We start from the raw sequence: 17,856 nt of genomic DNA, 5'->3' as shown, positions 1-17,856 counted from the left end.
ATACATAGAGTCCTAAAGATGCCACTGGAAAACTACTACAGCTAGTCAATGAATTTGGTAAAGTTGCAGGATACAAAATTAATGCATAAAAATCTCTTGCATTCCTATACACTAATGATGACAAATCTGAAAGAGAAATTAAGGAAACACTCCCATTTACCACTGCAACAAAAAGAATAAAATACCTAGGAATAAACCTCCCTAGGAGACAAAAGACCTGTATGCAGAAAACTATAAGATGCTGATGAAAGAAATTAAAGATGATACAAACAGATGGAGATATATACCATGTTCTTGGATTGGAAGAATCAATATTGTGAAAATGACTATACTACCCAAAGCAATCTACAGATTCAATGCAATCCCTATCCAATTACCAATGGCATTTTTTACAGAACTAAACAAAAAATCTTAAAATTTGTATGGAGACACAAAAGACCCCAAATAGCCAAAGAGGTCTCGAGGGAAAAAAATGGAGCTGGAGGAATCAGACTCCCTGACTTCAGACTATACTACAAAGCCAGTAATCAATACAATACGGTACTGGCACAAAAACAGAAATATAAATCAGTGGAACAGGATAGAAAGCCCAGAGATAAACCCACACACCTATGGTCAACTAATCTATGACAAAGGAGGCAAGGATAGAAAATGGAGAAAATACAGTCTCTTCAATAAGTGGTCCTGGGAAACCTGGACAGCTACATGTAAAAGAATGAAATTAGAACACTCCCTAACACCATACACACAAAAAAAACTCAAAATGGATTAGAGACCTAAATGCAAGACCGGACACTATAAAACTCCTAGAGGAAAAAAAATTTTTTTTTAATTTATTTTTGGTTGTGTTGGGTCTTCGTTTCTGTGCGAGGGCTTTCTCTAGTTGCGGCAAGTGGGGGCCACTCTTCATCGTGGTGCGCGGGCCTCTCACTATCGCGGCCTCTCTTGTTGCGGAGCACAGGCTCCAGATGCGCAGGCTCAGCAATTGTGGCTCACGGGCCTAGTCTCTCCGCGGCATGTGGGATCTTCCCAGACCAGGGCTCGAACCCGTGTCCCCTGCATTGGCAGGCAGATTCTCAACCACTGCGGCACCAGGGAAGACCCCAGGAAGAACACTCTTTGACATAAATCACAGCAAGATCTTTTTTGATCCACCTCCCAGAGTAATGGAAATAAAAACAAAAATAAACAAATGGGACCTAACGAAACTTAAAAGCTTTTGCACAGCAAAGGAAACTACAAACAAGACGAAAAGACAACCCTCAGAATGGGAGAAAATATTTGCAAACGAATCAACGGACAAAGGATTAATCTCCAAAATATATAAACAGCTCATGCAGCTCAATATTAAAAAAAAAATAACCCAATCCAAAAATGGGCAGAAGACCTAAATAGACATTTCTCCAAAGAAGACATACAGATGGCCAAGAAGCCCATGAAAAGCTGCTCAACATCACTGATTATTAAAGAAATGCAAATCAAAACTACAATGAGGTACCACCTCATACCAGTTAGAATGGGCATCATCAGAAAATCTACAAACAACAAACGCTGGAGAGAGTGTGGAGAAAAGGGAACCCTCTTGCACTGTTGGTGGGAATGTAAATTGATACAGCCACTATGGAGAATAGTATGGAGGTTCCTTAAAAAATTGAAAATAGAATTACGATATGACCCAGCAATCCCACTACTGGGCACATAACCAGAGAAAACCATAATTCAAAAAGACACATGCACCCCAATGTTCATTGCAGCACTATTTACAACAGCCAGGACATGGAAGCAACCTAAATGCCCATCGACAGACGAATGGATAAAGAAGATGTGGTACATATATACAGTGGAATATTACTCAGCCATAAAAAGGAACGAAATTGGGTCATTTGTAGAGATATGGATGGATCTAGAGACTGTCATACAGAGTGAAGTAAGTCAGAAAGTGAAAAACAAATATTGTATATTTAACGCATATATGTGGAACCTAGAAAAATGTACAGATGAACCGGTTTGCAGGGCAGAAATTGAGACACAGACGTAGAGAACAAACGTATGGACCCCAAGAGGGGAAAGCAGTGGGTGGGGCGTGGTGTGATGCATTGGGAGATTGGGATTGACATATATACACTAATATGTATAAAATGGATAACTAATTTTAAAAAATGCAAAAAAAAAATTGTGAAAATAGAGAAAAAAAAAAGTGACCAGAATTCTGAAAAATAAACAATGAAAATTAAAAGATTTAACAGAAAGTAAATTATGAAGTACTTTTAAGGTATACAATTACTGTTGATAACAGGAAAGAGTGAGTGGGAGAGCAGATCCATTGTCCAAAAGATTATTCAAAACATATTAAAAAAGAAAACAAATAATTCCCAAGTCACGAATTTCCATGAAAGAGGAGGTACCCTGGAATACTGACAAGTATACAATAAGATTTAAGTTCATTTAAATGGTATTGGGGAATTTTGCTTCCCCTTCTATTTATGGAACTGCCCTCCTGACACAAAGAGCTAGGGAATCAGATAAAACATGAAATAAACAGTTTTCAAACAGAGGACACTATGTAGCACAGGACTGTGTTCCCTGTGAGAACAACAAATGAACTAAGCTCTAAAACTACCCTAGCTTACTGCCTAAAGGTGGTTTCAAAGCCACAGCACAGGGAGGGGGAACCAATAGAACCCAGCAGTCATGCCAAGTTAAAGAGACTGAGATGCGAGTTTGAGCAGGCCAAAGTAGCTAAAATTTACAGGACAGTATACTAGAAAGGAAGCAGCTGCACAGAGAGAGGGCTCTGGAGATAAGCAGAAGGTATCTTCAAGAATATGGCTCAGTAATATTTGTACATGAGGAAGCTCAGTCTCCAAAGGCCAGGAGAAAAAAACACTCAAAAGCAGCACAGTGAACAGTTCTCAGGTTCACACGGAGCTTGGAACAGTTCACATCCCCACCAGCCAGAGCAGAGAAAGATATAATAATATAAGGGAATTTGGGTAGAGTCCTCAAAGAGTCACATCTTAGTATCAGAGCTAAAGTAGCACCAGAGCAAAAAATATTATGAACTCATCATAATATAATAAACAGCCTCAAAATAATCAAAATGATACACAAAAACTAAATGCCAGAACAAAGTCCAACACTCCTTAAAGGAATACTATAACATTCAGCACTCAACATAAAATCCAGCATCTGGAATCCAATAAAAATTAACAGGCATGCAAAGAAGCAGGAAAATATAGATCCAAAGCAAGATAAAAGTCAATAAACACAAACCCAGTAAAGACAGAGATGATGGAATTAGCAGACGAGGACCTTAAAATAAATGTAATAGATTTTTTAAAATTTTTCTGAAGGATATAAAGGTAAATATGAAGATAATGAGGCATTAAATGAAAATATGAAAACCATCCAGACAGAACTATTGTACAAAAAATACAATATCTGAAAAAACTGAATTGAAATGAAACACACTGGATGTGACTAACTGTAGATTAGACACTGCAGAAAAGATCAGTGAACATGAAGACAGAACAACAGCAGCTATCAAATGAAGCACAGGGAAAAAAAATTGGACAAAAAAATAACCAGAGCTTCAGTAGAATATTACCTAGAGGATTAACCCATATGTAATAAAAGTCTCAGAAGGAGAGGAAGGGAAAGGAGGAGAGGGGGAGAAAAGAGCATTTGAAGAAATGCTCTGGCCAAATATTTTACAAATTTAATGAAAATCATAAACTCACAAACCTAAAATCTCAACAGACCCCAAGCAAAAGAGGCATAAGGAAAACCACATCAATGCATATGAAAATCAAATTTCTGAAAACCAGTAGTAAAGAGAAAATTTTAAAGAAAGCTATAGGAAAAAAAACCCCAACACAACACATTATGTACAAAGAAACCAAGATAATAACAACAGACTTCTCATTAGAAAGCTAGAAGAAAATGTAAGATACCTTCAATGTGCTGAAAGAAAAACTGTTCCTGGAATTCCCAACGAAAATCTTTCCAAAATGAAGGCATAATAAGCACATGAAAAGATGCTCAATATTAGTAGGCATCAAGGAAACGCAATTCAAAACCACAATGAAATACCACTTCACGCCTTCGCTATAATTAAAAAGATGATAACAATCAGAGACCACAAATAACAAATATTGGCTAGGATGTGGAGAAAAAGGAACCCTGTACACTGTTGGTGGGAACATAAATTGCTGCAACCACTGTGGAAAACAGCATGCAGGTTCCTCAAAAAACTAAAAGTAGAACTACCATATGATAAAGCAATTCCACTTCTTGGGTACATATCCAAAGAAAATGAAAACACTAATTCTAAAAGATACATACACCCCAGTGTTCATAGCACCATTATTTACAATAGCCAAGATATGGAAGCAAACTAAGTGTCCACAAACAGATAAAGGGATAAAGATAACATGAGATACACACACACCACACACACACACACACACACACACACACACACACACAAAATGGAATACTACTCAGCCATTAAAAAAAAGAAAGAAATTCTGCCATTTGCAACAATGTGGCTGGACCTGGAGGGTATTATGCTTAGTGAAATAAGTCAGGCAGAGAAAGACAAATACTGTATGTTATCACTTATATGTGGAATCTAAACAACAAAGCAGTGAATTATAACAAAAAATAAACAGACTCACAGGTGAAGATAATGAGGAATGAAAAAATATGAAAACTATCCAGACAGAACTATTGTATAAAAAATAAAATATCTGAAATAAAATGAAATCAAAATGAAGATATAGAGAACAAAATAGTGGTTATCAGTGAGGACAGGGAAAGGGGGTAGTGGCAAGATACGGGTAGGGGAGTAAGAGGTACAAACTAATATGTATAAAATAAATAAGCTACAAGGATATATTGTACAGCACAAGGGATATAGCCAATATTTTATAATAACTATAAATGAAGTATAATCTATAAAAATTTTGAATCACTATGTTGCACACCTGAAACTACTATAATATTGTAAATCAACTAAACCTCGATTTAAAAAATGTTTAATAAAGATAATAACAAGCATTGGTGAGAATGTGAAGAAAGTAGAACCCACATACATTGCTGGTAAGAACACAGAATGACACACTCGCTTTAGAAAAGTCTGGCAGTTCCTCAAATAGTTAAATATACGGTTACATACAACCCAGAAATTCCACTCCTAAGTATACACCCAAGAGAGATGAAAACATATGTCAACAGAAAAATTTGTTTATTACAAAGCTGGGACAGAGAAAGTGCAAATAAGCCTGGAACATAATGTGGAGCTAGAAACTAGAAAATACTCAAAAAATAGAGGACACATCAAAAGTAATACGAGTGAACAGGAAGGCTCCTGATGGCCAAATGTGGGCAACTTGAGCAACACAATAAATAGCAACAGTAACGCATTATAACCAACAAGGTAAAAACTGATCCTGATATAAACAAATTATAAGTAATTTACATGAGAAAATGGGGGGTTCTTCTTTACAACAGAATTCTAAACAACAGAATTCTAAACAATAGAATTTCCATTGTTCCTTCTATAAATTGTTTCCTCTATAAATGTAGAAGACCAACAGAAATTTTTAAATCTCCATTTGGTAAACACCACAATAATAACTATTTCAAACAAGAATCATTAATACACGCCAAAACTGGGGGGGCAAAAGTATGAGAAACACAATATTTACATAATTTCAAAGTATCTCCCTAAAAGATATATTTATTAACTGCAATGGAAAATATAGTCAACTTTTCAGTGAAGAAATTTGTCAGACATCTCCTTAGATAAGTGATCAAAGTTAAAATCACTAGTAACAGGACAAATCAACATTGTGTGCTTCCTGATATAATGTACTAAGAAGTACATGTCACTTCTGCATCCAAAAATGCATAATTTGAATTTAATCACAAGGAAATATTAGATAAACCCCAAGGTTTAAGAGCCCACCATAAGTGGCCAGCACTCCTCAAAAGTGTCAAGGACATGAAAGACAAAGTGAGAAACTATTCTAGGTTAAAGGAAACTAAGGACTCAGCAACAATTAAATGCAACATATACGTAATCCTGGATTAGATCCTGGACCAGGAAATGGACATTAGTGAGACAACTGGTAAATCAATGCTAATTTCCTGATTTTTATAACTGTACTATGTTAACATTTGGGGAATGTCAGCAGACCTCATATAGGAATTTTTTTAACTAGCTTTGCGAGTGTGAAATTTTTTAATTGTGAAACTACTTCAAAAACAATTTTTATTTACTCTTAAGCAAAAAGTCACGCAGACTAGGAAGAGGTAGTTCTAATGCATATCCAACAAGGAACCCATATCCAGAATAAAAAACACCTAATCATTACTAAAAAAAAAAAAAAAAAAAATCCTTCAGAAAAGATGTCCAGTAAACATATTAAAAGATGTTCAAAATCATTAGCTATCACAGGTATGCCAAACAATCATGATATTACACACAAGTATGGCCAAAATGAAAAGGAATGATAATACCAAGTGCTAGTGAGGATGCAGAGAAGTTAGAAATCTTTTTTACAATACCAGCACTATAAATTAGAATAACTACTTTGGAAAATTTTGTGGCAGTATCTAAAGCTATTTAACTCCTAGAGGTGGGGAGTTCGGGGGATAGGGTGAGTGGGGTAAGTGCACCCATTCACCCAACAGAAATGAGTTCTTAGATCTACCCACCAAAAGACATGCACATGAATGTTCAAAGCAGCTCTATTCATAATAGGCAAAAAAAGGAAACAACCCAAATGCCCATCAACAGCAAAATGGGTAAATATAGTGTATATTCTCTCAGGCATAATGTTGACTTGTAAAAGATATAAAGAGTGCATAATGTGTGATTCCATCTGTATCAGGCAAACTAATCAATGTGGTAACAGAAGTTGGAATACGGTTATCCTAGGAAGGACAGTACCAACTGGGAAGGGGTACAAGGAAGTCTTTTGTGGCACTGGATTTGTTCTAGATCTTGATGTGGGTACTGGTTACATGGGTGAATTAAAATGTAAAAATCTGATTATGTACATTTAAAGTTTTTGCATTTTACGGTGTATGTTATACCTCAATTTAAAAAACAAAAACAAACAAAAAAACACTGGGGCAAAACAAAAAAAGATTTACTATAGATAATGCCCTGACAGAAAGCCCACTTAAGAAGCCTCTGGAATAATTCAAGTAAGAAATGAGTGGCAAAAAGATGTGAAGAAAATAGATCAGAGAGATATTCAGGTACCAGGTTTGGTGCCCTACTGAAAAATACAGCTGAGGGGAAAGGATGCAAAGATAAATCTCTCAAGTATCTGGGTGGAAAGTAGTATTATTAACCAAGATAGGGAATGCAAGAGGCAATGAGCTCAGTTTTAGACATGTTGGGTGCAGACATTTAACTGGAGATATTCAGGGCAGTTAGATATTATGAATCTGGAACTCAGATGCAACCTGAGCAGGACATATAAGTTTAGAAAAGAGAAGCCAACAGGTGATTAAAATCAGGAGAGGATGAGACTGCCCAGGGAGAAAGTATAAAAGAGAAGACAGCCAAGGACAGAAATCTAATACAGAGCGCAAACACAGGAAGTGTAGCAAGCACAAAAGACTGAAGGAAGAGTTGAGAGAGGTGGGGAGTCACCAACAGTGCCAAATAGGGCAGAGAGGTTAAGTAAGTTAAGGACAAAAAATGAGTACCAGCTTTGGCAATCAGATCATTATTGCCTTTTGCTATAGTTTTCGTCGAAAGCAAACATTTTTAAAAGGCCTTAAATGACCTACAAAAGAGTTAAAATACACAATCTGTACCATGCTGTACCTTCATTTCCACATCAATTTCAAACTAGTTCATGCAAGCAATCTGCAAAAAACAAATTCTTAATAGTCGTAAGTGGAAGATACTATTAAAACTTTAAAATTCTAAAAGAAAAATATAATCTATCCCAAGGATAGAATATACATAATTGCTTGTTTCTTACATATAATGTATATATAATAAACACTATTCTGTACAAAAAGTGAGTGGCTTTTCTGTACGTGAAATTTTTTATAATCAAATATTGGAAAAAAAACTGGCCAGCATGAAAAATAAATATATGCATTAAAAAGAGCATTATTAATTGAGCACCTAGAGATTAATCTTCCTCCAGTGAGTTTCTCGAAGCAATCAAGAATGGAGCCTCTTCAGTAAGAACAAGAAGCTAAGAATGAGCCAGGAAGACTTCTCCAGGGAACAAATGGGTGTCATACAAAACTATATTAGGAAAATAGTAGAATGCAATGGATTAAAGATGGCCACATGTTCTTTTCCACTCCTCCCCTCAAGAGGCTGAGTCTGTTTCCCTTCCCTCCTTGTCTCTGGGCTGGTGTCACGACTTGCTTTGACTAAAAGAAATAGGTGGAAGCATTCTGTACCACTGGCACATTTTCACTCTCTTGGGAGTCAGCCACCATGCTATAAAAAAGTTTGGGCTGGAGACCACTTGGACAGAAAGAAGCCAATTAAGGGAAGATAGAAATGCCCTAGACTTCCAGCCAACCCTGATAAGGCCCCAGCCCTGTGGGTATGGCCATCTTGACCTTCCAACCCTCACTAGCCACAAGCTGAATGCAGCCACATGAAGGATCTCAAGTGAGAGCAGCAGTAGACTCACCCAGCTAACCTACAGAATCATGAGAAATATTATTATAAATATTTATCGTTTTAAACCACAAACTTCTGGAGTGGTTTCCTACATAAAAATAGATAACTAAAATACTGAACATAATTACCCTGTGATTTTTTTTTTTAAAGCATTTCCTACAATGTTTTCCTCAACAACAGTACATAGCTTTGTGGTTGGACTCTGCCAAATTGGGAAAAGGCAAGCTGTAGGAACAACCAAAGGACATTCCCAGAAGTATCAACTAAGCAAGACAAATACTCTCCTGAGGCAGTTGCTGAGTAATGGAACAGAGTATACAGTTGTCCCCCAATATTCATTCTCTCCTCCTTTCATAGTAACAGAATTTTTAACTGAACATATGTCCATCAAAATAAAGACTACATATCCTAGCCTTCCTTGAAAGTAAATTCTTATGACTATATCTGGACAAAGGAATGTTACCAGAAGTATGGTGTGGCAGCTTACAGGAAAAAAAAAAATCCCTCTTAGACTGCAGGGCAAGTTGTTTGGTCCTTTCACCCCTCGGGTAACCAGCTGTCTGGAATTCACAACACTCTGGTCCATGAGAATGAAAGGCCATTCCCTTGGGATTGCTGAGGCATGAGGTGCAAGGAGCTGGGGTAGCCGAGACTTCATAAAGCAAGGTCAATATACCAATCTATGACTGCAAAATTTACACTTTTACATAAAAAAGAAACTTCTGTTTAAGCCATAATTACTTGGGGTTTTCTGACACCTTCAACTGAAACTAATTGCATCTCATGCAGTGGTAGCAACAAGAAGAGCCGTCCCATGACGAAATATCAAAATGTAGTTTCTCAAGCACAGGCAATACGATGGAGCAAAGATAGTCTTTTCAACAAATGGTGCTGGAACAACTGGACATCCACATGCCAAAAAAAAGAATCTAGATACAGACCTTACACCCTTCACAAAAATTAACTCAAATGAATCACAGATCTAAATGAAAATGCAAAACTATAAAACTCCTAGGAGATAGAAAAAAACCTGGATGACCTGAGGTATGGCAATGACTTTTTAGATACAACACCAAAGGCATGATCCATGAAAGAAATAATAATAAGGTAGACTTCATTAAAATGAAAAACCTCTGCTCTGTGAAAGAAACATCAAGAGAAGACAAGCCACAGACTGAGAGAAAATATTTGCAAAAGATACACCTGATAAAGGACAGTTATCCAAAATACACAAAGAATTCTTAAAATTCAACAATAAGAAAACAAACAACCCGATTAAAAAATGGGCCAAAGACCTTAACACACATCTCACCGTAGAAGATATACAGATGGCAAATGAGTATAAGAAAAGATGCTTCACATCATTATATGTCATCAGGGAAATGCAAATTAAAACAATAATGGAATACCACTACACAGCTATTAGAATGGCCAAAATCCAGAACACTGACAACACCAAATGCTGGCAACGATATGGTGCAACAGGAACTCTCATTCATTGCTGGTGGAAATATAAAATGGTACAGCCACTTCAGAAGCTTCTTATAAAACTAAACATACTCTTACCATACAATCCAGCAATCATGCTCCTTGGTATTTATCCAAACGAGCTGAAAATTTACGTCCACACAAAAACCTACACATGGATGTTTATAGCAAGTAGGGTTTTTTTTAATGAATTTTTAAAATATTTATTTATTTGGCTATATAGCAAGTGTTTTATCCATAACTGCCCAAACTTGGAAGCAACCAAGATGTCCTTCAGTCAGTGAATGGATAAATAAACTATGGTACATCCAGACAATGAAATATTATTCAGCGCTAAAAAGAAATGAGCTATTTAAGCCAGGAAAAGACATGGCGGACACTTAAATGCATATTACTAAGTAAAAGAAGCCAATCTGAAAAGGCTACATACTGTACAATTCCAAATACATTCTAAAAAAGACCAAAGTAGGGAGAGAGTAAAAAGATTAGTGGTTGGGGAGGGTACGTGAATAGGCAGAGCACAGAGGATTTTTAGGGCAGTGAAACAACTCTCTCTGATACTATAGTGTTGGACAAAGGTCTTTATACATTTGTCCAAATCCATAGAAGGTAAAACACCAAGAGTGTACCCTAAGGTAAACTATGAACATTGGGTGATGTGTCAATGAGGTTCATCAATGGTAACAAATGTACCACTCTGGTGCGGGATGTTGATAATAGGGAAAGATATGCATGTATAAGGGCAGAGGATATATGGGAAATCTCTGTACCCTTCCCTCAATTCTACTGTGAACCTAAAACTGCTCTAAAAAAAAAAAAATCTTGGGACTTCCCTGGTGGCCCAGGGGTTAAGAATCTGCCTGCCAATGCAGGGGACACGGGTTCGAGCCCTAGTCCGGGAAGATCCCACATGCCGCGGAGCAACTAAGCCCGTGTGCCACAACTACTGAGCCTGTGCTCTAGAGCCCATGAGCCACAACTACTGAGCCTGCATGCCACAGCTACTGAAGCCCACGCGCCTAGAGCCCGTGCTCTGCAACAAGAGAAGCCGCTGCAATGAGAAGCCCGTGCACCACAACGAAGACCCAACACAGCCAAAAATAAATAAATAAAATAAATTTTAAAAAAAAAATCTTTAAAAAGAAAAAGTAGTTTCCCTCAACAGCCTCCAAGCCTCTCATCCACAATAATATACTGGCCCAAGAGGAGCTAATTTATAGTCACTCAGGTAAGAAAATGCAGAACAAATCTAGAAATCAAGTCTTCATACTCTTATTTTAGTATTCTTTCTACTTCACTTCATTAAAAGTGGCCATCAAAATGTGCCTCCTTAACATTAAACCTACACACGGCATCAAGGGCAGAAAAACTATCCATTCACAGATAATTACTGAGCGCCTACTAAGTTCCTAACACCAGTCTAGGTGCTAGAAATATAACAATAAACAAGAACAAGACAATCCTTGCCTTTACGGAATTTAAATTCTAATGAGAAGGGGGCAGGAATGTTAAACATTGATTAAATTAAATAATACATATAAAGTGCTCAGAACAGTGATAGGCATACACTAAATAAGTGTTCAAATAAATATCAACTATTGTTAGCTATAAATATCCCTCTATGTTTCTAGGTAATCAGCAAACCTTCTTATTCATCCAGTTCTCTAAAAACCAAGAGATTCTTTAGATGGTTTCAGCACTAAATGTCCTTATTTTTGATCAGCAAGCCATCCTTCAGAGAACTGTCCCCTCTCCCCACTCCATTTCTTGTGGGCCTATCCAGAGGTAGACATGCCCAGTCAGATTTCCTTACACAGGAATCTGTATCACTGGAGAGGCAGCAGGTGATGAGAAACACCCAGAAGTTCAGTTCATATGGCTGAGCTCCACGTGGACCCGTCTCTGCCAGCACTACCCAGGCTCCTGTCCTTCCTGAGGCCTGGCTGTTCAGCTTGTCCTTCAATGCTCTCCTTCCAATAAGTCTCTCTTTCTTGCTTAAAACAGCAAGAATTTGTGTTGCTTACGAAGAACCCTACCTGATACAGTTAGGCAACGTAAGATCATTCTAAAAAAAGTAGTGTTCATAACCAAACACGATTGCCAAAACTCACTGAACTGCACGCTATTAAAATGAGTGAATTTTACTGTTTATAAAGTATACGTCAATAAAACTGGGGGAAAGTGGGAGGAGTATTTAATTTAAAAGCATAAACAGCACATTTACACTGGATAATAAAATATTCTAGGGCTTCCCTGGTGGCGCAGTGGTTAAGAATCCGCCTGCCAATGCAGGGGACACGGGTTCGAGCCCTGGTCCGGGAAGATCCCACATGCTGCGGAGCAACTAAGCCCATGTACCACAACTACCGAGCCTGTGCTCTAGAGCCTGTGAGCCACAACTACTGAGCCTGTGTGCCGCAACTACTGAAGCTCGTACAACTAGAGCCTGTGCTCCGCAACAAGAGAAGCCACCGCAAGGAGAAGCCCACGCACCGCAACGAAGAGTAGCCCCCACTCGCCGCAACTAGAGAAAGCCCGCGTGCAGCAACGAAGACCCAACACAACCAAAAATAAAAATAAAATAAAATAAATAAATTTATAAAAAAATATATATATATATTCTAGGTTATTTTCATATATATTGACTTTATTATGCTCTATGCTAAAAAACTCATACAGGAAACACTTTTTAAGATGGCCCACTTTAAAGCAGTCCCATTTAAAGTCAAGCTGCATTGACTGCAATGATTCTAGAATGAGAGAAGTATGTTAATATGTAAAAACTATGTCTTGCTTACTAACGCAATAAAGCTCACAACGTACATAACGATCATATCTTGCTTTCAAGTTTATTGACAGCACCCTACAGTACTTTGCTTAATTATCTGTTTTGCTTATATTCCCACTCTCTATTTAGTCTTACTTTGCAAGCAGCCTATATCACAGCAGGAAACCCCCTCAAAATGCAAACCTCTCCAGCTCCAGACTGAAATTAGGACAGCCCCACTTGTCATGTTTTACATTACAAGAATTTCAGAACTGCCTTCCTTGGTCACACCATGCTCCATTCACTAAGCAATCTCTATGACAGGGGCTCCTAGGAACACGTGAAAGAACATGGTTGTCCTACCTGCCACCAATCTAAAAGCCTAAAGCACATTCCAGAATACTTTCCGTCACCTTAATAAATCCATATTGGATCTGTTACTCCTTAGTACACCCTAATCACTTCTGAGACATTTTACATTTTAAGGTTAGTAAAAGGTATTAAAATAGAAGGGCAAATAATGAAAAAAGCAGACTTTGAACAACCAAGTTGCATGTGTACAGATTTATATAATAAACCCCACAAATATTTCCTAATTAGTCTTATTTGCAGTAATAATTCACTTTAATTTTAAACATTACAAAACTCAAAATTCTATTCTCACAACTTTCAGATTTAGCCACTTTATAACAGATACCCTTTTAGCGCACAACTTCCAATATTAAGTTCAAACTTGTCACCTTCTTTTCTAGTAAAAATTCAGCCATCTGATCCCTGATCTCCCAAAAACTTAATCAAATTTATAATGGGGCTTTTAAAACTATTTCCTAAAGTATCCTACTGCATGGCCTCTGGTAGCCAGCCTAAGTACCCTACGGAGCCAGCCAGCATGAAAATCTAATTTAAACTACTCTAATTCCTCATAAATTCAATACTGTATATCTCCCAACAGTGTTTCTGGCAAACCAGAGCTGATCTGGTTCAACTTGATGTTTAAACTCCCACTGCTTCTTCCTCTGAGTTTAGCAAAACAAACAATATAAGTAACTCAAGTTTCAACCCAGTATCTGTGTAGAAAACCAAAAATAAGGTAAGTGCAAATGAAAATCTTGTTTTGCAACATATTAACAGTCCAGCTTCTTAGCCTCTTTTCTTCAATTTAAATTTTTATTACCTCATGAGTTCCCATTTCTACAACAAGACCCAAAGTATTTACAAAACGAAAATGAGAAAAGCCCAACATTCACCTACCCAACATTTGGCAACCCAACAATACCAATTTTCAAGGAAGTTCCAAATCTTCCAATGATTGGGGGTGGTTTAATTCCATCACCTCCCTTTTTGGGGGGCATCTGAAATGTCAAAACAAACATACATATGAACAAAACTTTTTACTGTCCCCATTGACCAAAAACACATTTCATCACACACAATATATTATTGAATAATAGATTAAGAATACAGCGTACTGTATATATCAATCTAAAACTGACACACTTTATTTTTCAACAAAAAAGAAAACAAAAAAGTTCTGTTAACAGATCTGATTCTGATAGTTGTCAAAGCAGTCACTCCTGAGAAGTCCTGGAAAACTGATCTAAAAATATGTGGCACCAAAAATCAAAAATAAAATTTAGCTGCCAATCTTCCATCCAGACTGTTCACAAAACATTTTCTTAACCTGACGTGTGGTCATATGAATGAAAACATTTGGAAGCAGGAGCACAGGTAAGAGTGTCAAAGAAAATCCATTCTAGAACCACTAGCAACCGAGTCACCTCCCACCAAACCATTCCCTCAATCTGGAACCTGTTCTTTCCCATTTCGCCCACAAGCACCATTTTTCGCATGAATGAACACACGCCGGTATCAAGGTCTTTCCAACAAGTCTCTTCCACCTTTGGCACTGTAGGTACGACTCATCAGTCCTCATAAACAACCTCCTGAATCTACCCTTTGGTTACTTCTAGTCGTAAATGGATCTACTAAGCCTTTTTATTTACAGGTCGAAACTTTCTCGGTCCCTGACAATCTGGCTCTAAGTTTCTCCGGGCAAAATTGAGCCGACTTTAGCACTGCAAACTGAACTCATGAGGACTGCTAACCTCACGTTTTATAAGCTGGGAACTAAAACTATCCCTGTCTTCTGGCTCCAGTTGAACCTCCCGGGGCCACGCTGAGACCCTGCTCATGAAGTGATAATCCAGCCTCTGATCCCTGACCGCGAGGGCCGGCAATCTCCCTTTTCAGGGTCGTAACTCACACCTGTTCCCAGCCAAACCCCAGGTCTCCGAAGCACAGCTGCACGAGCAGAGACTTTCCAGTCCTCTGGCCTCCTACCAAGGAGTGGCTGGCCGCCCAGCCTAAGCGAGGTCCCACCCAACATCTCCCCCCTCTGGACTGGGCCACTGGCCGTCCCCGCCTCCGGAGAAGGCTTTCCCCAGAGCGTGCCGGGTGAGGCGTGGGCCGCTCCCGGGACGCGCGGCCTAGTCCGAGAGCGCCTCATTCATCCACACGCTCCACGCCGCCCTCAGCCCAGGCCGGCCACCCGGCCCTGGCGGGACGCCGGCCTCAGAGCAACGGGCCACAGAGTCAAAGACGCGGCGGGGTGCGCGCCCGCAGGCTCCCTGAGGACCTCACCGTGCTCAGGGCGGGCGATGACACAGGCTCCCAGCGGCAGCGGGAAACGGGTCCTACCGGCAGCCGGAGGCGGAGAGGAAGGAGGTAGAGCGCAGGCCCGGCCCCTCCGCCGAGCGGAATGCACGTCGGCAGCAGCGGCGGCGGCGGCTGCGGCGGCGGCAGCGGAACAGGCGGGCCGGGCGCCGGGCTGCACCTGCGCGCAAGCCGCGCGCCCCGCCCCGCCCCGCCCCGCGCTCACCCCAACCCCCGTCCCGCCCATTGGTTTGGCCGCGGGAGGCGGGAGAGGATGGGAGGAGTCGTGCGGCGCCTGAGCTGGCGGGAGCTGGAGAACTATCCTTGCAGGCCTGAGCCGGTGACACGCAGAAGCGCGCGTCTTCCGCCCGCCGTACACGTGGGGCTTCTCGGCCCCGGATCGCAGCTTCCTTCCCGGTGCGCGCCCCGCGTTTCCCGCACACGCTCGCTCGCCGCCCTCCAGCCCCACACTTCACCCGTCGCTTCACCTCGAAGCACCCTCGGCCTGACCGCCCGCGCGGAGGCGGGTCGCCTGAGGTCTGGCGATCAGCCTCGCCAGCCCCGCTTGGCCGCCAGCTGAGTCCTCGGGGACCACGGCCCCAGCTCGCCTTCTTTTCCTATAACGCTCTTCAGTCAATCCAGATGGTGAGAAGCTGTTAAACTTTCTTAACGGAAAAAAGGGTTAAGGGTATGATCTAAGGAGTCCTTCGTCGCCTTATTTTTCAGGCGTTTTACAGGCACTGGATCCCAGAATGCGTTTAACACAGCCAGTTTCCACACACACTCCCGCTCCTTTTCCTCTGGAGGATTAAGAGCAGAAGCCTTTGGAATTTGGGAAACGTTGGTTCCAATCTGGATTCCACTACCCATTAGCCGTTTGACCCTGACCAAAATAACCTCTCTGGGCTTCAGTTTCCTCTGGGATAAAATGAGGCTATTGAGACCCACCTTAGGAGGTTATTGTGAGGATAAAATGAGATAATGTGTGTAAACCTTGTAGTAACAGTACCCAACACAGATAGGAAAGGCTCATAAATAGTAATAAAGGCTATTGTTAATATTAGGGTTTCATCTCATCTCACCCCTACCTGACTACACCATGGGCTCCATCTGTAGAAGGAATTCATTCATTTAGGTCCTGGCCTTCAGTCAGCCTTCAAGTATTTGTTGCAGTGAATGCAATACTTGTCCAAAAATTGTGACACTTTTTTTAGAAGCTTCTTTCAAAGAGACTAGTTTCTAATAAAGGAAAAGATCTGAGTTGGCTGGTATGCCCATTTTACAGATGTGGGAACAAGATCAGAAAGGTTATATAATTTGGATAGAGTCACACAACTAACTGGCAAATGGCAGAAGCCAGATTTCAAGCCCCAATCAGACGGAAAAATCTGTTCCCTTTCAGCCAAAATTCTAATAGGGACTTTTTATAAACAGCAACGGAGCCATTATTTATAATAAAATTGCATTAACATTTTCCTCTTTCCTATGAGAGTGATCTACTGAGATAAGTTGAAAAGCTTTTTCTATAAGTTTGAAAATTCTCAAGGACATGGGCAACTTGATTTGATTTTGGTTTTGTATTATTTGTTCATTATGTCATTGATAAATATGCACTGTTTAAATTCTCTCAATCTAGCTCCCTTGTCACCAATACCTTGTATTTATAAAAAGGGGTGTGAGTACACAGCAGCTACGAAAGAGAAGGAAGCTAAGTAGCCCACATTTTGTACCCACCATCGGTATAAACGGTTATGAATAGCCCTAACAAAGTAATTCCTAAATTGTTTACTGTTTAGTAGTGAAGTTCTATAGTTGGCTTTCACACTGCTGCTTGTGAAAAGAGAGGAACCATTACCTGAAAAGCTCAAGAATCCCAGAGAGCCCAACCTGCCCAGCAACCAGCCACTCCAATACTAATTGAAAATGTTCCCCAGTCGTGGAGTAGTAGAATTATCTTCAAGTTATCACTGTCTTTTAGCCAGATCTTGCTCCTTCAATTTCAATATCTCTGCGATCTACCTATTCCCTTCACTTCACACTATCAAGTCCTTGAGTCAGTTACCTGTTTCTCTATTTGCAGCTACGTCTTTTACTTGCACTTTTCACCACCTTTAAAGTGCCTTGACAGAGCAGGTCACACAGATGTCAGTGAGCTAGGCAGAGTTTCAGGAGTGGCCAATAGCTGCTGCTAACAGTTGCCCAATAATAAAGACTCCATTCCCAACTCACTGGAGGAAATGAACAGTTTCCTAAGTTTCTTACTTTACTAGGTGTC

At 39.8% G+C, this 17,856-nt stretch overlaps 1 protein-coding gene across 1 annotated transcript in view; it reads right to left on the bottom strand.

Annotated features, from left to right (window-relative positions):
* Window positions 1-15,741, bottom strand: part of OLA1 (Obg like ATPase 1) — a 172,069-nt gene extending 156,328 nt beyond the window's left edge. The window contains exons 1-2 of the mRNA XM_068543904.1: window positions 15,570-15,741; window positions 14,181-14,281 (exon numbers count right to left, since the gene is read on the bottom strand). Coding sequence (XP_068400005.1) covers window positions 14,181-14,281 — 101 coding nt within the window. The 5' untranslated portion in view covers window positions 15,570-15,741. The remainder of the gene's footprint in view (window positions 1-14,180; window positions 14,282-15,569) is intronic.
* Window positions 15,742-17,856: the final 2,115 nt, after the last annotated feature.

This window comes from Eschrichtius robustus, chromosome 5, assembly GCF_028021215.1.
Source record: "Eschrichtius robustus isolate mEscRob2 chromosome 5, mEscRob2.pri, whole genome shotgun sequence".
Lineage (NCBI taxonomy): Eukaryota > Metazoa > Chordata > Mammalia > Artiodactyla > Eschrichtiidae > Eschrichtius > Eschrichtius robustus.
The sequence above is the reverse complement of the archived record's forward strand: the minus strand, read 5'-3'. Positions and strand labels throughout refer to the sequence as shown.